Here is a 21,206-nt window from a genome sequence, read left to right on the forward strand (position 1 = left end):
CTAGTGACTCATGTCTGTAATCCTAGCTACTCAGGAGGCTGAGATCTGAGGATCATGGTTCAAAGCCAGCCTGGGAAGTAAAGTCTATGAGACTATCTCCAATTAATACCAGAAAACCGGAAGTGGCACTGTGGCTCTAGTGATAGAGTGCTAGCCTTGAGCTGAAGAGCTGAGGAACAGTGCTCAGGCCCAGAGTTCAAGTCCCACGACCAACAAAACAAAACAAAACATTCAACTCCCAGCAAGATGATTTAGGCCTGTCATCCCAGCTACTCAGAAAGATTGAGGTTCAAGGTCAGCCTGGGTAAAAAGTTAGACTTCATCTCAACAAGCAAACCTGACAGTGGTGGTGCACTGCTGTAATTGCAGCTACTTGGGAGGCATAGGTAGGAGGAGGGTGAGGTGATCCTAGGCTAGTCCAGGCAAAAAGAAAGAACCTAAAACCAAAAAAGGCTAAAGGCACAGAAATAGAGGGATAAAAGGTGAACAAGTGTAGCAGTGGTACTTATTAGACAGAATGTTGAAAATGAACTATACAGCTTGTGGTAAGAACAGGAGGGAAAAACTGGGAAGTGAGAGGGAAGGGGTGACACTGTCCAAAAAGAAACGTACTCTAAGTGATTTATGTAACTGTTACACCTCTGTACATCATCTGTATAATAACAAATAATGGGGCCGGGCGCCGGTGGCTCATGCCTGTAATCCTAGCTACTCAGGAGGCTGAGATCTGAGGATCATGGTTCAAAGCCAGCCCAGGCAGGAAAGTCTGTGAGACTCCTATCTCCAATAAACCACTAGAAAACCGGAAGTGGCGCTGTAGTTCAAGTGGTAGAGTGTTCGCCTTGAGCTGAAGAGCTGAGGGACAGCACCCAAGCCCAGAGTTCAAGCCCCATGACAGACAAAACAAAAGGTGGGGGGGAAGTACTGGGAGTGTGGCTTAAGTGGTAGAGCACTGAGCACAAGGTCCTGAGTATTGCCAAGGGAAGCAGTGTGGAGGGTGACCTGCTGACACAGGAAGCCTCTCTCCCTGCCACAGCCCTGCTGGACATGACCATACTCCTCTTGCCATTATAGTTCTGGGAAGCAGTTCGTGCGCTACATAAACATGTTGATAAACGATACGACGTTTTTGCTCGATGAAAGTCTGGAGTCGCTGAAGCGGATCCATGAAGTGCAAGAAGAGATGAAGAACAAAGAGCAGTGGGACCAGCTGCCTCGGGTGAGAACGGGCCCAGTGCTCCCACAGCTTTGTCAGGAATCAGCCACCGGGGGACTGACTTACTAAGGGCTTCGAGATTCTAACCCAGCCTTGGGATAGGAAAAAGCTTAAAAAAAAAAAAGTTAGGTGAAACTTAAGAATTGGGGCTGGGAGTGTGGCTCAGTGATAAAGTGCTTGACTAGCATGTATGAGGTTTCCAGAGGAAAAAAGTTCCATTGAGCTTGCAGAGGTTATTTTATTTTGTGCCTCAGTATCAGCACAAAAATAAAAAATGGGAAAAAAAATGAGATGACAACTTTTTTAAATGCATCATTCTCTGCATTTTTAGTTTAAGAAGCTTTTTTATAGAAGAGCTTTCATTGTCTAAATATATTAAGATTTGTAGCAGGATGCAATAGCTCATGCCTATTCCTATAATCCTGTTTATTCAAGTAGTAGAGAATGGGAACATTGAGGTTCAAGGCAAGATCCTATCTCATTTAAAAAAAGTGTGTGTGTGTGTGTGTGTGTGTGTGTGTGTGTGTGTGTGTGTGTGTGTGTGATGGAAGATTAAAGTTAAAGGCTGACCCCAGGCAAATCATTTATTGGAAAAAAACAAGTAAAACAGAAAAGGGCGGGGGCATAACTTAAGTGGTAGAGCAATTACACAAGACTCGGTTCAAATTTCAGTAGTGTGTGTGTGTGTGTGTGTGTGTGTGTGTGTGAGAGAGAGAGAGAGAGAGAGAGAGAGAGAGAGAGAGAGAGAAATGTGGAAGTAAGTAGGAAATCTCTAGACTTGCCTCTACTGGTCAAGAATTTGGTGTGCTTATGTGGTCTTCACATCCTTGTCTAGCCAAAATGCTCAAGCTATAATAAGCTTAATCCTTAGCAGGGGCGTTGCCCCAGGTCCATGTGTATTGGAGTTCCCTTCCCTCCACGCTCTCATGCATCCTGGACCCCTCTGATTGTGCTGAGATAATGTGACAGTCTTTTGGAGGGGAGGGAAATCTGTGCTGATACCCACTGCCCTCATGTTCATTTCTAAGATACAGTACAAAATCCTTCAGCTCCCCATCTTCCTTAGCATAGAGTCAACCCCCCAGCTCCCAGATGTATCTCTAAGAGAACTTCTGTGGCTCACCTCCATCACAGGCAGCAGGTAGTAACTACCAATCTGAACCAGACTGTGGACTGCTGAAACCATGCTAGAACATCAGAAGGTGTAGCTGAAAGAGCCCAGCTCTGGTCCCTAAGGTGATCTAGGTTTGAGAACTGACACTGCCTCACTCAGAGTTCTGTAACCAGAAAACATCTGCCTTGCAAGAACGCAGAGAGGACAGAACATATTTAGCTAGGATTTATCCAGATGCTCAGTGTGTACACTCCTATTCCTCATAGGTCCTGTCCTAGTCCTGCTTCATGGCTAGCCTTCCCACCTTCCTCCTACCTCAGTAGAAACTTAGCTAAGACCCACTAATCCTTCAGGGGCTGGATACCAGGTCTGTAACACATTCTCTTGGACAGAGTGCTTGATAAGTATTTGTTTATGAGACAACAGATACTATTCATGTTTTTTTCATCAGTGGATATACAGAGATACCTAGTCCCTAACAGTTGCTATTTCAGAAATCACTCTCCTGTGACTTCACAGTGGCTTGCTGCCTCCCGCCTCCCTGGCTCTTCTTGCGAATCTTCCCAGCCTCCCAGTGCTGGCCGACTCTGGCTCAGCCCTCAGGTTTCTCTTTCTCCCTCTCCCCAGGTTAGTGTTTCTCAGGGTGGGATGCTGGGAGGGATTTCAGACATAGAGGAGCTTTGCTGTAGTAAGTAGCAAACTCTTCACAACTAGAAACTGCCCTACGTTGTAGGACTCTTAACATCTCTGGCTTCTGCTCATTACATACCCGTGACATCCCCACCCCAATTACAAAATCATAAAGCACTCCCACTCTTAACCCAGTGCCTCCAGCTGGAAAGCCCTGCCAGGGGACTTCATCTATTCCAAAGCGTTAAATACCAGATCTCCAAATATACCTCTCCACCTTTGATATGCCCTGTCACTACCTGGGACCCAGTATCAGCTTGCCTGCTCTGGGGGAGTCTAGTATGTATCTCAGACTTAACTTGTGCCAGACTGAACCTGTGATGTCCTTGGAATCCCCTCAATAAATGTCAGCTTCACTCTACCATTTGCCAGTTAATCAGCAAAAATTTAGAACTGAAGATGTGGTTCAAAGAATAGAACATTGGCTGTAAACACAAAAGCTGAGCAAGAGCTTTAGGCCCCGAGATCAAGCCCCATACTAGCACAAGTGTCAAAGTACTTGCCTATGATGCACAAGGCCCTGGGTTATACCCTCAACACTGCTTAAAGACAGAGAGAGAGAGAGAGAGAGAGAGAGAGAGAGAGAGAGAGAAAAGTGTAGAGATAAATAGAAACAGGCAGGCAGGAAGATCTGAGTCTTTACTCTCTGACCTTTTCCTACACCTCCAGGACCACAGTTGAGTCTTCCCTTATTACTGCAGTAGCCCACTCTCCAGCTCTCAGCCTCTGCCCTTGCCTGTGTCCACAGCCGAGATCCGCTGTTAAAATCTCAGCCTTCTCAGTACCACTCTGCTCAGAGTCCTCTGGGCTTCCCTTCAACACACTCAGTTCCTGCGTGCAGAGTGTGGCCTTCAGTGTTTGCAATACCAAGCTGGGTGCTGGTGGCTCATGCCTGTAATCCTAGCTACTCAGAAGGCTGAGATCTGAGGATGGTGGTTCAAACCCAATCTGGGGAGGAAAATCCATGAGACTTTTATCTCCAATAGACCACCAGAAAACTGGAAGTGGCACTGTGGCTTAAGTGGTAGAACACTAGCCTTGAGCTGAAGAGCTGAGGGACAGCACCCGGGCAAAGAGTTCAAGCCCCATAACCAACAAAAAAAACAGAGTTTGCAATACCTTTCTATATTCAGCTCCTGATACGCTTCTGCTCACTCTACCCCCTACACCAGCCTCTCTGCCTGCCCTCATGCTGGTTCCACAGAGGTTTGCTGATCCCTTCCTTTATTCTCCTAGATATCACCCCCACAGAGAAGCCTTCCCTGACCAGTTTCCACAGCAGCATCCTCTGTTTCTCTCTACTTTCTCGTCTCCACTTTTTTTCTCTTTACCCTGCTTCATTCTTTGCTGTCACTGTCAGACTTATTAGATGTGTTTCTTGGGATGGTGGTGACTCAACAAAGTTTCACTAAGCTCCAGCAGGGTATGGAGCTGCCCTGGGCCTGTACTGTGCTCTGCATTAGTACCTGAAGAACATCTGGTCTGGGGGAACTTACGTATTCTAGGCAGGAATGATATGACCCGGCCCCACACTGGGCTTCTCCTGCGTGCAGCCTTTCTTTCACTAAGCTCATTCTTTTTTTTCTTTTTTTTTTGTGGGGGGGGGTCCGGTCGTGGGGCCTGAACTCTGGGCCTGGGCACTGTCCCTCAACGCTTCAGCTCAAGGCTAGTACTCTACCACTTAAGCCACAGTGCCACTTCCGGCTTTTTTTTTTCTGCTTATATGGTGCTGAGGAATTGAACTCAGTGCCTCATGTATGCAAGGCAAGCGCTCTACCACTGAGCCACCTTCCCAGCCCCTCATTAGGCTCATTCTTGACCAGGGAGCAGTGGGCAGGGCCCCCAGCCTCCCTGCAGAAGCTCCACCAGACCTCGGCGAAGCTCTGACCTAGCAGACACTCACTCAGTTCTTTGTCCCTCTAGGCAGATGGAAACATTTAAGTAGACACTGGGTGCCGGGTGCCAGACAGGATGGACAGGCCTGTACTGCATCATGTATCTTTTTTTTGGTCGGCCGTGGGGCTTGAACTCTGGGCCTGGGTGCTGTCCCTCAGCTCTTCAGCTCAAGGCGAGCGCTCTACCACTTGAGCTATAGCGCCACTTCCGGTTTTCTGGTAGTTTATTGGAGATAGGAGTCTCATGGTCTCTCCTGCCCGGGCTGGCTTTGAACCGCGATCCTCAGATCTCAGCCTCCTGAGTAGCTAGGATTACAGGCATGAGCCACCAGCGCCCAGCTTATCATGTATCTTTATACAGCAGTGACTAAGCAAAAGTTCTTATTAAGGGAAACAGACTTGGTGGATATAGCACTAATGTGTTCTAGGTCCAATGTTAGAACCACTGAATTCATTCTCCATGGAAATTGACTCTGAATACTTTACCTTGGAAAGCTTAAGGCTCACTAAAGTTCAATAGTACGTCAGGGCTGGGGCAGCTCAGCAGTAGAGTATGTGCTTAGTACACACAAAGCCTTGGGGTCAATCCCCACCATGCACACATGCACGCACACATGCACGCACACCCACACATAATGCCAAGGCTATGTGACCCAAAGTCCTAAAGAGTTGTAGTGTTAGAAGAAATGAACTTATGCTTTCTGCACCCTTTGCTGGAGGTTCTTATCTCATTCTCCGAGCATGTTGGCTTCCTCCCACTTCTCCAGTTAGGAGCTGACTGTGTTTTTCCTTTGCACTTGGTGCTTTGGTGGGCTGATGACTGACACTGAGGTTTATTTGGCATCTGTTTCCTAGGATCAGCAGCAGGCCCGGCAGTCTCAGCTTGCTCAGGATGAGCGCGTTTCACGCTCTTACCTCGCGTTGGCAACAGAAACCGTGGATATGTTCCACATCCTCACGAAGCAGGTCCAGAAGCCATTCCTCAGACCAGTGAGTAGAAACTGAGGGAGTATTTGTTTTGTCTGTCAGATGCTACAATCAGGCTCCAGCACTTAAAATGTAATACAATTATTGAAACCCTGGAAATTTGGACCTCACAATCAACAATTAGTGAAATTCTGTTACTAATTTTGTTCCCAGTTTTGCTCATTAATACACATATAACTCTGCTGATAGACTTGGAATGAAGATTCTAATGTTTGCACATGTCTACACGTGCTCACATCCAAGATGACTTTATTATTCTTTCTGCTGAGACAGTACATTGGATTATTGATGTTGATGTTGTGGCACATTTTTATCATTATTGATTCCTATATTTTATTTAGAAGAAAAGTACAAAGCACCATAAATTAGAACTTGGCATACATTTAGTAGGACGATTGATGACATGTAAGATGTTTGGTTCTCTTAGAAGTAGCTTTGCACATAGAAGCAGCCAAAGGCTAATGAGAAGCCACAATTAGAATTTATGAAAGATCAGAGTCAGCCAAAATGTTTGACTTTGACTTTATTAATAAGACCTGGGTCCTATTTCTGAACTTGAAATTGAAAAATATAATTGCAGGTCTGTTTCTTCTTGACTGTCTCCACTATGTAGTATGCCTTTGTGGAGAAAAGTTGCCTTTACAGTGGATATAATTTTCCTGTGTATTCCCTCTGGTTTTTCTATTTACCTGTAGATCTGTCATGTCTTCCCAGCACAAGCATTATCACTCGGGGTGTGTGTAGCTCAAGATATGCTTCCCTCCTTCTCTCTCTCCCCCCATTTTCATCTCCTGTCTTTATAAATGGATTTCAGTGCAAGAGCAATGGAATTTGAGACAAAACAACTCATGGTTAAGATTCCTGCTTCCCTTGGCTGGGAAGGTAGCTCAGTGATAGAGCGCTTGCTTTGCATGCATGAGGCCCTGGGTTCAATTCCTCAGCACCACATAAATAGGAAAAGCTGTGGCTCAAGTGGTAGAGCACTAGCTTCGAGCTGAAGAGCTTAGGGACAGAGCCCAGGCCCAGAGTTCAAGCCCCACAACAGACCAAAAAAAAAAAAAAAAGATTTCTGCTTCCCTTACAGATTTACTTCTTTTTCTTTTTTTCCTTCTGTCATGAGGCCCTTGAACTCAGGGCCTACGTGCTATCCCTGAGCTCTTTTGCTCAAGCTAGCATTCCACCACTTTGAACCAAAGCTCCGCTTTTTTTTTTTTTTTTTTTTTGGTTTTTGGATTTGTCGGTCATGGGTCCTGAACATTGGGCCTGGGCACTGTCCCTCAGCTCTTCAGCTCAAGGCTAGCACCCTACTACTTGAGCCACAGCGCCACTTCTGGCTTTTTCTGCTTATGTGGTACTGAGGAATTGAACCCAGGGCCTCATGCATGCGAGGCAAGCACTCCACCACTGAGCCACCTTCCCAGCCCCTAAATTAGCTCCACTTTTTGAGTGGTTAATTTGAGATAAGAGTCTCACCGGGCTTTTCTGCCTGAGCTGGCTCTGAACCAATCCTCAGATCTCAGCCTCCAGAGTAGCTAGGATTATAAATGCGAGCCAAGGGCTGGGAAGGTGGCTCAGTGGTAGAGCACTTGCCTTGCATGCATGAGGCCCTGGGTTCGATTCCTCAGCACCACGTAAGCAAAAAGAAAAAAGCCGGAAGTGGCGCTGGGGCTTATGTGGTAGAGCGCTAGCCTTGAGCTGAAGAGCTGAGGGACAGCGCCCAGGCCCAGAGTTCAGGTCCCACGACTGGACCCCAAAAAAAAAAAAAAAGTGTGAGCCACTAGCACTGCCTGGCACAGATTTATTTCTATAAAGACCAAATAGTGAGTCATTTAAAGATGTTCTGAGGACTTTGGGCATGGCTCAAGTGTGATGCCCTCCGTTCAATCTCAAGTTCCATATACATACATACATGTATACACACATCATATATACAAATGAAAAAGTATTATTGCCATGCTCTTGCAGCCTGAGAGCAGTCACAGCCAGTATGTGAATAAACCTGGCTATGTTCTGATAAAACTATTTTTTTTTTTTTTTGGGTCCGGTCGTGGGGCCTGAACTCTGGGCCTGGGCACTGTCCCTCAGCTCTTCAGCTCAAGGCTAGTGCTCTACCACTTGAGCCACAGCGCCACTTCCGGCTTTTTTCTTTTTGCTTATGTGGTGCTGAGGAATCGAACCCAGGGCCTTGAGCATGCCAGGCAAGCGCTCTACCACTGAGCCACCTTCCCAGCCCCAAAACTATTTATAAAAGAGGCATGGTTGCCAGGTGCCAGTGGCTCTCACCTGTAATCCTAGCTACTCAGGAGGCTTAGATCTGAGATCATGATTCGAAGCCAACCCAGGCAGAAAATTCTCCATGAGACTTTTATCTCTAATTAACCACTCAAAAACCAGAAGTGGCACATGGCTCAAAGTGGTAGAATGCCAACCTTGAGCAAAAATGCTTAGGGACAGTGCTCAGGCCCTGATTTCAAGCCCCATGGCCAGTAACAACAACAACAAAGAAGCCAGAAGCAGGACTGTGGCTCAAGTGGTAGTGCCAGCCTTGAGCAAAAAAGCTAAACAGTTGTGCCCCTGCCCTGAGTTTATGCTTCAGTAATGGCACACACAAAAAAACAGAAAAGAAAAAAGAAGCGTGGCTATATTCCAGTAAAATTTTACTTCCAAAATGGAGACATCAGATAAATTGGCCAGTAGATAGTATTTTGCCAACCCCTGCTCTAAACCACATTTTATTTTATATACAGTGACTCTGGTGGCAGTGCCGTTTGGATACTAGAAGGTAGGAAGCTATAGTATATAAAGCCTATTTTTAGTAAGAATTTCTCCATTTTGTAAAGAAAGTTAATTTCCTTCAAGGCCTCTCACAAATCTGCTCCATGGTTATGGATGGCCTATGGCTCTGTTCTTTTACCCCCAGACTCAAGTCTGCATCTGATATGATGCTTCCATTGCCTTTGCTTCCTTTACCCTTTTGCTCCTTTATGGCTAGCCCAAAACTGTACAGAACTGTCCTACTTTAAAGAAAAATGTCTAGATGCCCTCTTATTTATAGCTGCTCAACAACAACTCAGGAGTGCTTTGTGCAAAAGCATCGTCTTGAAAGGTTGAATATGGAGCAAAGTTGTGTAAACAGGCATATTGCACAGGAGCCTTGTTCAGACCCTTTTCTAATCTGTGCCAGGTTTTCCTCTGGATATAAGAGCAAGATCTGCCTGACCACAGTGCATACTGTCTCCTTGTGGGCTTATCTCCTTTTCTGATGGTTGGATATGGGTTCACTTTGTCTCATTGGCTATATTTAAAACTATTGAAGACAAATTTTCTATTTTGTATTTCTTGTGTCTGATAAGTAAATAAGATCGGCACATGTTTAACTGTCAGGGACTTTTGAAATTTATGAAAAACATCACATGAAGTGATGCCTGGAAAAGCAGACCTCCCAACCTCTTTCATGTTTCTCGATGGTTCTGAAGTGGTACTTCTGTAATTAAAAGCATGGACTTTTTAAAAAACCTTTTGTTGGTGTCTCTCAGTCTGCCATTTCCCTGTACCATTGCATTAAGTATTGGAATTTCCAGATGAGACAAGGGACGTTGGCTATGATGCTGGTCCTTTCCTGTATGGGAGTCTTTGAGGACGAAACCAGCTGCTCCTCCTCTGAGCCAGGAGTTTGGGGTCCTCAGTGTTCATCTCACAGCATGAATGGTCCTGTCATCCTGTGACTTCCAGGAACTTGGACCCCGATTGGCTGCGATGCTGAACTTTAATCTACAGCAGCTCTGTGGCCCCAAGTGTCGTGACTTGAAGGTGGAGAACCCAGAGAAGTATGGCTTTGAACCCAAGAAGCTGTTGGACCAACTGACAGATATTTACCTGCAGCTGGACTGTGCTCGGTTTGCGAAGGCCATTGCCGACGACCAGGTCAGTGCCTTCTGAGAACTGGGCACTCTGGTGATGAACTCCTCTGCACGCTCTTACAGAGACAACATCCACCCTGAATTTCCCCACCTGATAGGAGGGAAGTGATACTTCTCAAATTGTGGTTTGAGAAGCTTCTAGTATGTAAATGGAAGTATTGCCCACAGTGGTAAAAGTGGAGATGAATTGGTTTGTTTTTTTGAGCAGTAAAGAGCAGACCTGATGTTTCCTAGTTGAGTTCTGACCCCACCTTGCTAAACTTGTGCTTGCTCCTGGTCTTCTGTGCTGCATCAGCTTCAGCATAGTGGTGGCCCATGTTTATTACTTGGTATGCCACATTTAACTTCTTTTTATGTTTTCACTCATTAAATCCTCACAGAAATACATAATGTGCTCTCTGCTGTACTTCTCATTTTTAAAATGAGGAAACTGAGGCACAGAGGTTAAATAGCCTACTTAAACTCCCAAAGTCAGTGGGATGGGGCAGGACTTTTTACATCTGACCCTGCACTACATTCTCACCCTCTCCTCACCTTTAAATGCCCAGAGGTGCCATGCATGTGTCTGTGGCTCCACCTTTACTCACGTGATTGGTCCACAAATTGCCATCAGTAGGCATTCTAGAATCTTCTTTACCCATATCTCACCCAAAGAGAAAATAGTAAAATGGATATATCCAGTGGGGTTTTATTTACTCTTTTGTTTTTGACAGGTTTTTCTATATAGACCAAGCTGACCTTAAGCTTGAAATTACCTATCTCAGCCTCCTGATATCTTTTTTTTTTTTTTTTAATTTTATTTTATTTTATTTGAGAACATACTGTACAGAGGGGTTACAATTACATGGGCAGGATAATGTATACATTTCTTACCAAGCATTGCAGCCTCCTCCTTTGTTTACCCTTCACCTCCCTTCCCAGCCTCCCCCCTCCCCCACCCAATCCTACCCCCCCTCCCCCCCCAGCCTCCTGATAGCTTAAGATTATGGTAGTGATGGTGCTGGAGTTTGAACCTAAGACCTCAACATTTGCTGGGCTGGTGCTCTACCACTTGAGCCACACCTCCATACTTATAATGGCTTTTTCATACAAGCAAAGGAAGCAGTCATAGCAAAGTATCCACAATGAAGGAAAAGAACATATCTAAAGCAGTTTTTCCATAAAATATGGTTGTAAAGGAGAGGTTAAGAAACTGTAGTCATTTGGGGGAGATGTTAAAAAATGTACTGTTTTTCTAGCTCACAACTGTGTAATAGTGTACATATATATGTGTGTATATATATATATATATATATATATATATATATATATACACATATATGTATATATAAATTTGAAGGTAAGTGGTAGTCTATAGTGAGAGAAGGAAAATTGGAAACACCCATCAAGGTGGGTGTACAAGGTAGATTCTTACACAGACCAACATTGTAGCTGGGTGTCTCCTGCCTGGATGTGAATGACACAGCCCGTGGGCTCCTCATCTCTACTGCTGAGAGACTGGAAGCAGTCTTCAACGTACTCCTTCTTCTCCAGTAGGTCTTGTTGTGCCTACCACATCACACAGATTTCTCCTAGCCAGATGCATTATGTGATGAGGATGCCTGGGCACACTTTTGAGCCAGTGGGACCAAAGAGAATTCTGGGAGATTCCCACACTGCTAATGATCAGTCTGTGGGTGGTGGGGGTGGGGTGGCCTGGCCTGTACAGGAACCTCCATGAGTCACAGACACACTCTTCCAGTGACACATGGGAAACAGAACATATGGGGGGAGGGGGGGAGATGCAGTGCTGAAGACCCCAAACTCAGGTTCTTGTACTTAAAAGGTAAACTCGGGCTGGGAAGGTGGCTCAGTGGTAGAGTGCTTGCTTCGCATGCATGAGGCACTGGGTTCGATTCTTCAGTACCACATAAACATAAAAAGCCAGAAGTGGTGCTGTGGTTCAAGTGGTAGAGCGCTAGCCTTGAGCTGAAGAGCTGAGGGACAGTGCCCAGGCCCAGAGTTCAGGCCCCATGACCAACAAAAAACAAAAAGAATCTCATGGACTTTCCTGCCCTGGGCTGGCTTCCAACAGCAATCCTCACATCTTAGCCTACTGAGTAGCTAGGAATACAGTGTAAACCACTGGTGCCTGGCTCTTCCTAGATGTTAATTTTGTTTTAAAAATCAATGGAGCCAGGCACTGGTGGCTCACGCCTGTAGTCCTAGCTACTCAGGAGGCTGAGATCTGAGGATCACGGTTCAAAGCCAGCCAGGGCAGGAGAGACCATGAGACTCCTATCTCCAGTAAACCACCAGAAAACCAGAAGTGGCACTGTAGCTTAAGTGGTAGAGTGCTTGCCTTGAGCTGAACTGCTGAGGGACAGCGCCCAGGCCCAGAGTTCAAGCCCCACGACCGACCAAAAAAAAAATATATCAATGGAAAAGCTGTAGTTATACAGTGGACACTCATATCATGTCCTTCATTAGGTTCACTGGCTAATTCTTTGCCAGATATACTGCTGTCTCTGTCACACACACACACCCGCACACACACACATGTGATCACACACAGGCACATATGTGCACATTTTTCCTGAATCATTTCAGTTGCAAATATGGAGACTCCTAAATACTTGAGCCTGTGTCTCCTAAGAACCAGTACACTTCCCAGTATAACCATATAATCACACCCAGCACATAAAGCACTGATACATAGACTCATCCCAAGTTTGTCACTATGATATTTTCCCTCACCACCCAGTACTGTCTTTGGCTTCCCTCTACCACCCTGGGCCACATCCAGGACTTCATTGTATCTACTTACTTGACCGTGTGCCTAATATTCCGATATCTGATTAGAAGTAATTGGACTCTGACTTCCTGTCCTGAAGGCAGATTTTCATACTAATTTTAGTTCACCTGGATGTTGTCTCTCTGTTTCTGAGCCATCTGATAAGATGCAGGCAAAGCATCCTATGGCCTTGGGCTCCTCTCATCAATAAAATGGGAATCATTCCTACCAGTCAGGCTTGTGAGGGCTAAAATTAAACAAGACAATGTGCTGAGCTTACTGCCTCTATGTGTGGCATTTAGAAAATGCCACAGCCACAATAATAATTATCATTGTTCTGCAACATCACCTGGCTTCACCTAGCAGGAAGGAGCTGGGATCAGGTTTGAAACTAGGATTTCATCCTCAAGACAAATTCCAATCCTGGGCTTATGCTCTAAGAATGGAGCTGTGCCCTGCCAACTGCCTGATTCGCTGGTACTGTCGTCAGGAGGTCTGTGTGGCACACACTCACTGTCATTCAGAATGCCAGACTTTTTTGCTCAAGGTTTTCACTCCACCACTTGAGCCATAATCCCAACCAAAATTAACTGTTTAAAGCATACTGTTCAGTGGCATGTAGGGCATACAGAATTGTGCCCTCCTGTTTCTGGGCTGCAGAGTTGAGTTCATCCTCCCAAAAGAAAAATCATGCCCACTGAGCAGCCTTTGTCCACATCCCCTAGCTACTATAGCCTGATGTCTCTGTCATTTTACCTGTTTATATTTGACATAAATGGAGCTTTGTAATGTATAACCTTTTCTGTGTCTGGCTTCCTTCATTTAATAATATTTTTGAAGAGCTAAGGGTAGAATACCTGCCTATACGCATGAGGCCCTAGGTTTGACTCCTACTACCCTGGAAGTAAATAAAGTAATATTTGGAGGTTCATCAGATTGTAGAGTTTTTCAGCCCTTCATTCTTTTGTATGCTTGGATTCAACTTCATTCTGTGGCTATGTAAGTTGTTTATTCACTCATCCATAGGTGATCATTTGGGTTGTTTACACCTTTTAGCTGTTACGGATAATGCTGCTATAAACAATTACGTAAAAGTACTTGACATGGGCAACTGTTTTCAGTTGTTTGAGTATATGCTCAGAAGTAGAATTGCTGGGTCATATGGTAATCCTGTGTTAAAATTTTTGAGGGGGCCACACCATTTTCCACAGCTGCCACACCATTTGACACCCCTATGCACATCCAAATGGACAAGGGCTCACATTTCTCCACATATTAACACTTGTTAATATCAGCTAACAAATTTGTTTCCTAAAGAGCCATCCTGGTGGCAGTGAAGTGGTATTTCATAGTGGTTTGACTTGCATTTCCTTAATGAGAAATACTGTTAAACATTTTTTTCGTGTGTTTTCTGGCCATTCACATATTTTTTGGAAGAAATATCTGCTCAAGTTCTTTGCTTATTTTTAGTTGAATGTATGTTTATATGTTCTTGTTAGGTTGGAAGAGTTCTTTATATATTGTAGATACTTTGCTCTTATTTGGCTATGTTGAATAGATATATTCATGTGAATTTGGTGTTTGCTCTGAAAGGTCCTTAAAGCCAGAAACAGCACCTGTGCTGCTCTGGCACCTGCCACACACACCCAGTCTGAGCGGGTGTGGATGCTGCACTTCTGTTGCTCTCTGACGTTAAATGCCAGGTCCCCTTATTGGAAGTACCCTGTGACTCCTCCATGCATACCACACTGCTGGAGTTTTGTCATCATTCACCTTCAAGCAGGCCCCAGTCTGGTGGTTGAACTTATCATCCTTTGGGAAGTTGAGTAGGTGATGTTTTGTGATGGTCACAGATGGGCCACACAGCTGCTTGTCCAAAGAGGTGCACTCCTCCCTAGCTTCAATAGCAGCACTTCCTCTCCTTCATTAGTTCCCTGACATGTATCCCCTTCTTGTTTTTACTGTAATATTTCAGTCATCTCTCCTTTGGTGTCTTACTTGGATCATAGGGAATTAACACTGAATAAATAATTTGTTGAGCAAGGCCCTAGTGGCTCATGCTATTCCTAGCTATTCACAAGGATGATAGTGGAAAGATTGTGGTTCAAGACCAACCAGACCTATCTGACAAATTACCACAAAAAAGCAGGACTGGAAGCATGACTCAAGTGGTAGAATATCAGCAGAGCAAGTAATCACTGCAAGGCTTTGAGTATAACTACCAAGAAAAAAAAAAGGATTTGATGAATTAATATAGTAATTTAGCTGTAGACAACTATAATCTGAACTTTTTGGGGATTCCAAAATTGCCTCTTAGGATTATTGCCAGGCCCAGCCACCCTGCTACCACTTTGCTTGCTGCCTTGTCCTCTCAGCTGCATGGCTGGTAAGAGGAGAGGAGTGTACAGACAGAGCAGCCATGTATCTTTTTTTTTTTTTTTTTGGGTCCGGTTGTGGGGCCTGAACTCTGGGCCTGGATGCTGTCCCTCGGCTCTTCAGCTCAAGGCTAGCACTCTACCACTTGAGCCATAGCGCCACTTCCGGCTTTTTTTCTTTATGTGGTGCTGAGGAATCGAACCCAGGGCCTCAGGCAAGCAAGGCAAGCACTCTACCACTAAGCCAACTTCCCAGCCCCCGCAGCCATGTATCTTATTTAGAAACTGAAATATAAAACAAGAAAGAAGAAAGGGTGTGGAATTTTAATCCAGTGCTCCAGAAGACAGTGACTATTACTAGGTGCATTCATGCCGTATGTTGATGTGAACCCACAGGGAAAGAAACCACAGGACACTGCTCAGATGTCTAAGCTCTCAGGTGATAGTCGTGCCGTGCAGCCCTACAGTCAGCTGCACTCAGCAGCTCCAAAAGCTGGACAGCTCTTCTCTGGTGGGAGCGCATGCTCTGGTTCTTACTGTCTTACAAGTCAGGGAAAGATTACATCATTCCTTCACTACATTTTTGTCACAAAATCAACCAGTGGCCACTGTTTTGTCTTAAGTACAAATGTAATGACTTTTCTGGGAGGTAAGTCACCATGCCTACTTTACATGTGAGAAATGAACTTAGGAAGTTGGGTGCTGATGGCTCATGCCTGTATTCCTAGCTACTCAGGAAGCTAAGATCTGAGGATCACAGTTCAAAGCCAGACCAGGTAGGAAAGTCTGTATGACTCTTTAGGCATGAATTCAGACTCTCGGCACTGTCCAAAGGCTAGCACTCTACCACTTTGAACCATAGCTCCACTTCTGGTTTTCTGGTGGTTAAATTGGAGATAAGGCTCTCACAGACTTTCCTGCCAGGGCTGGCTTTGAATGGTGATCCTCAGATCTCAGCCTCAGGAGTGGCAAGGATTATAGGCTTGAGCCACCAGCAGCCAGCTGTGAGACGCTTATCATTAATTAACCGGAAGTAGCATTATGGCTCAAAGTGGTAGAGCTCTATTCTTAAGCAAAAGCAGCTCAGGGACAGCACCTACGAGTCCCATGACTGACAAAATAAAAATAAAAAAGAAACAAAGAAATGAACTTAGGAAAGTTAGGGACTTGCCAACATCACACAGCTGGAAAGTGATGTCCAGGTATGCCTGGGTACATGGTGGGCACTACTAGTTCTCTATTCTTCCCTGCTTCCAGGCCCTTTCACCTATGGACTGGGGTGGCTCAAAGCCAGTGGGGGACCAGACATCTGATATTGTTACACTAATGATCTTCAAGAATTGATAGTAAATAGGAGGAAGCTCCTTCTAGTATGGACAATGTTGTGTTGTTTTTCCCATGTTTACTTGCATGAACAAGAGCTACAATTTCTGTCTCATCATGGGCTGCTAGGGTACAGTGCTTTGCAATACTAAAATGGATTAGATTTCCTTTGTGCCCACTTCAGATTTTCAAAAATCCCCATTTGCCTTACTCCTGCAGCTGTCCCCCTAGATGACAACTTTACACAGTTTGCCACATTGTACCAATCTTGGTACATGTATAAGCATAAAGTACGTCCTTTTATGTGGCTGCAGATACATAGAGAAAGAGTGGTGAGTAGCTAGTATCTAATCATGTGTAGTTGAAAGACCTCAGATCATATTTTGGATATTTTCTGCAACTTTTTTCACCTAAGATCTCATGTTACCTTTCCTCATTTGCAGAGATCCTACAGCAAGGAACTGTTTGAAGAAGTAATTTCCAAGATGCGGAAGGCAGGGATTAAATCCACAATAGCAATAGAGAAGTTTAAGCTTCTTGCCGAGAAAGTAGAGGAGATAGTGGCCAAGAACGCCCGGGCAGAAATCGACTACAGTGATGCTCCGGATGAGTTTAGAGGCAAGTGGCCCAGCTCATGCTCACATCTTTGAGTTAACCTGGAATTGTCTGCTTTTCCTTCTTTGATGGCATCCTTAGTTGCTTTTTTTTTTTTTTTTCTTTTTGGTCAGTCATGGAACTTGAACTTAGGGTCTGGATGCTGTCCCTGAACTCTTTTTGCTCAAGGCAATCACTCTAACAGTTTGAGCCACTGTACCACTTCCATTTTTCTGGTGGTTAATTGGAGATAAAGGGTCTCAAAGACTTTCCTGCCACAGCTGGCTCTGAACTGTGATCCTCAGATCTCAGCCTTCTGAGTAGCTAGGATTACAGGCGTGAGCCACTAGCACCAGCCTTAGTTGCTTCTTGAGAAGAAGAACCTTCTTAGCCCAATTTCAAACTAGATTACCCTACAGATTTTAAAGATGATTTTGCCTTTAGGGATTTGCCCTTTCAGAGAATCCTGAGACCCTAAAGAAGGGTCCTGGCTGCTGGGTGCTCCTGTGTCTTTTCTCTGTTGCTCCTTGCAGCACTTGTGACACAGGGGAACGTTCCCTCTGCAGAAGACAGAGTGCGTGTCCTTATCTCACACTGGTGTCCTTCTCAACTTGGGGACTTGGCAGGCCATTTTGCTAGCTGCTCTTTTGGATGTGGTTTTCGTTGGTAGGGGGCTTGGCTTTGCTCTCTGTATCACATTCAGCCTCTATTGTCAAGTCCCTTTGCTTTGTCTCTGCAGACCCTCTGATGGACACCCTGATGACTGACCCCGTGCGGCTGCCCTCTGGCACCATCATGGACCGCTCCATCATCCTGCGGCACCTGCTGAACTCTCCCACTGACCCCTTCAACCGCCAGACACTGACAGAGAGCATGCTGGAACCAGGTAGGGCGGGCATGACTGAGCAGCAGTGCCAACCTCAGTGCAGCCAGAGTCCTGTAACGAGTGATTAGCCAAGCCCTGCATTGGATCCTAGCAAGTCAGGAAGCTGAGATCTGAGGATTGTGGTTTGAAACCAACCCAGGGAGAGAAAACCACGACTCTTTCCTCCAATTAACCAGCAAAAAAGCTGCAAGTGAGGTGTGGCTCAAGTGGTAAAGTACTGAGGCAAAAAAAGGCAAAAGCAAGAGTGTGAGATGCTGAGTTCAAACCTCAGTACTGACCCAAAAAAAAAGAAATTAGCCAAGGAAGGGAAACCTGTCAACTGCAGAGAACTACCCCAGTATGGGTTCTTCCTATGGAAGACATGCCGGCCCTCTGCTCTTTTTTTGCCATCAGTCTAGCACTTCTCTTTCATGAGACTGAGGGAAAGAAAGGCCTTTTCTTCCACTTTCACAGAGCTATTGCTGAAGAGCCCTCCTGTCTGGGGCATTAATTCCCTTTCCTTTTTCTCTCAGTGCCAGAACTGAAAGAACAGATCCAGGCATGGATGAGAGAGAAGCAGAGCAGCGATCACTAAGCCATCCCTCGCCACTGCTTCTGGAAGCAAGGCCAGCAGGGCAGATACAGGCAGCGTCTGCAGTGAAGCTGCTGCTCAAGCCTTGGCAACCACACATTGCCAGACCCAGAGTGACCAAACAGCAGAGATCTGAAGGCACATGGAGAGACGAGCCCGACTCCTGTACATATATTTAAGTGACAAACACAGTGAAAAGCTTGGGGACGGGTTAGGATTGCCTGTGTAATAAAGCACGTCCTTCACACGTCACAATGGAAGTCTTAGTGATGAGAAGTGGGCGGGGCAGCTTCCCCTTCATCTTTTGTTTTTGTTTTGTTTTGTTTTTGTTTTTAAATCCAGTATCCATTGATTTGATTGTGATTAGAGAACTTGGACCTTTTGCTGCTAAAGAATCTCCACCCTCCCCCCCCCCCTCCTTGCCCGACTTGCACTGCTCTGGATTTTTTAAAGAGAAGCAAAAACAAAAACAAACTCCTTTCCCTGGCCCTCCAAACCATATATTCTGTGAGATAACTGTGCCTGCAACAAAGTGTTAATCCTGGGATCGTATTTTTATATCATATTCACATATTTGTTTTTTTAATTGGTGTTAGATGACATGATTAATAAAAAAGGCAAGATATTTTCAGAATTTGAATTTCAGTTTTTTTTTTCTTTTAAAATGTCCCTTTAAAATTTTTTTATTGTAAAAAAAAAAAAAAAATGAAGAGAATCCTGTTGCTCTGGTCCTTCTAACAAGCCCTGAATTAGGAATCCAAGCGACAGGTGCAGCCATGGAGTGGCTTCAGTATCAGGACTTGTGTGACTTGGGGTTGGGGAGGGTGAGGGTTGGGTTTTTTAATGCTATGTGACAGTTCTAAACCTTTACCATTCTCCTCTGAGGGTAAATCAATTCCTCAACCCAGGGTTCATTTGTATGACATGTTCTTTGGGGTTTGGCCTTACCAAAGCAAAAAAGAGGTACAAGAAATGTGGAAGTATGTCTGCCTGTTGAACACCCAGACACACAGCCACGTGAGCATAAGACGCTCGCTCGTTTTGTATTACTGCTCTCCACGCGACAGACTTGAGTTCTTGAATTTCCTCTGGGGTAAAAAAGGATTTGAAACCATAAAGTGTTTTGAAGAAATTAAATCTACAAAAACATACTTTCTTTTTTCTTTTCCTTTTTTTCCCCTCCACAGACAATGTCTTTCTCTGTTCAATTCCTAACGCAAACTACAATAAATGGTGATACGCAGTCGGAAGGAATCTTCTTTGAGTCTCTTCTTTTTGTGGAAAGAAAAGGGGGGAGATGCTCAAGAGCCAAATGAGAGCGCCTGTGGTAAATTAGTTTTTCTGGCAGCAATTAGAAGCTTCTATATTTTTTTATTGTGAAAATACCGTATAGAGGGGTTATAATTACATGGGCAAGATAATGAGTACATTTCTTATCAAGCATTGTTGCCTCCTCCTTTGTCGTCCCCCCCCCCCCCCGCCCCCGCCCGGGCACCCCGCAGAAGCTTCTGTTTTTAAAATGAAACTTTGCCATCTGCATCAGCCTTGCTGCTGTATTTGGTTCTAGTTTTACCTCTGAGAGGCTGAGCTCTTACGCTGGTGTTCTGTTCTCACCTCAAAGATCTTTTCCCTGGCCTTCCAGGCCCTTACTCAGGCCCTACTCACTCATTAGCATTTAAACTTCCTTATTTATCTATTTAGCTGTTCTGGAGATCAAATCCAGGACTGTGCACATACTAGGTCATCACTCTTCCACTGAGTTCCATCCCTTGGCCTACAGAACCATTTCCCTATACACCTGAAGTAGTGACTGTGCTAGCAATAGGGAAACTTAGCACTTCCAAGGCAAAGGCCTTTGTATTTATTTCCAGTTGGTTGTGTGTGTGTGTGTGTGTGTGTGTTTTCTGTTTTAGTACTAGGGCTTAGCTCAGAGCCACACATGCTCACTTAGCTTCTTTACACTCAAGGCTAGAACTCTTACCTCTTGAGCCATACCTCCACTTCAAGTTTTTTGCTGGTTAATTTGAAATAATGAGTCTCTCAAGTTTACCTGACTGGGCTAGCTTTGAACCTCAATCCTCATATCTCAGGCTCCTGAGTAGCTAGGATTACAAGTGTGATCCATTGCACCTAGCTTCTATTTTGATTTAAATAAATCAGGCTTTAGGATGCAGAGAGGTTATTGCTCAATGTCCTGGTTATTTAAGGAACATTATCCAGGCTCCAGAACTCAGCCTGTATTGTCTACTTCTTTTGAGCACATTTGGACTTGTTTTCCCCTGCCTTCCCACAAAATACAAGTTATTCATTGTAGCATATTTTCCATTATATAAATTATATATATGTATACATATATAGATGAAAATTACCTATAATCCCACTATACAGATGACTATTTACTTTTTTTGGTCTTCTTTGCACTTGCTAGACAAGCACTTTGCCACTGAGCTACATCCCAGTCCAATCTTACTCTTTACTAGCTTACTTATGTGCATTTCTCAAATTACATTTACTAACTCATCTGATCCTGTTTATTGGGCTCACAATGTCTATTGCTATCTCTTCTCCACCCAGATTACAAACTCTTACAGCATACATTTTGTTGTGTTATTTAAATCATCCCTCTCTACAAGTATACTTTCTGCTTTGTACTTCCACACTCACTTCATGGATATTGGAAATTCTGAGGTTCCAAGGACCCCCTGAGGGGGAGCAGGGTGCAGTCCATCTCCTGCCCAGAACTCTAGGGCAAAGATGTTTGGGATTTCTATTTTGAGAGTCTCGGGATGATTGTTCCACAGAAAGATGTTTGACTTCATTCTGCTGTTATAGATATTAAATGCAAACTATTTTGAAAATAGG

The 21,206-nt window shown here is 44.7% G+C and overlaps 1 protein-coding gene and 1 long non-coding RNA gene across 3 annotated transcripts in view; one reads left to right on the forward strand and one right to left on the reverse strand.

Moving 5' to 3' along the window:
* Ube4b (ubiquitination factor E4B) overlaps positions 1-19,598 on the forward strand; it is a 118,732-nt gene extending 99,134 nt beyond the window's left edge. For both annotated transcript variants that reach the window (XM_042695638.1, XM_042695639.1), the window contains 6 exons: positions 1,075-1,219; positions 5,771-5,905; positions 9,635-9,826; positions 16,737-16,911; positions 17,627-17,773; positions 18,286-19,598. In XM_042695638.1, the coding sequence (XP_042551572.1) occupies positions 1,075-1,219; positions 5,771-5,905; positions 9,635-9,826; positions 16,737-16,911; positions 17,627-17,773; positions 18,286-18,347 (856 nt within the window). In that variant the 3' untranslated portion in view covers positions 18,348-19,598. The remainder of the gene's footprint in view (positions 1-1,074; positions 1,220-5,770; positions 5,906-9,634; positions 9,827-16,736; positions 16,912-17,626; positions 17,774-18,285) is intronic.
* Positions 14,293-18,533, reverse strand: LOC122121417. The gene is made up of 3 exons (XR_006149947.1): positions 18,453-18,533; positions 17,235-17,244; positions 14,293-14,303 (listed from the first exon to the last, which is right to left on the reverse strand). It is a non-coding gene; the product is annotated as an uncharacterized LOC122121417 (long non-coding RNA).
* Positions 19,599-21,206: the final 1,608 nt, after the last annotated feature.

Source organism: Dipodomys spectabilis, unplaced genomic scaffold (genome assembly GCF_019054845.1).
Source record: "Dipodomys spectabilis isolate Male_0828 unplaced genomic scaffold, ASM1905484v1 ptg000188l, whole genome shotgun sequence".
NCBI classification, from domain to species: domain Eukaryota; kingdom Metazoa; phylum Chordata; class Mammalia; order Rodentia; family Heteromyidae; genus Dipodomys; species Dipodomys spectabilis.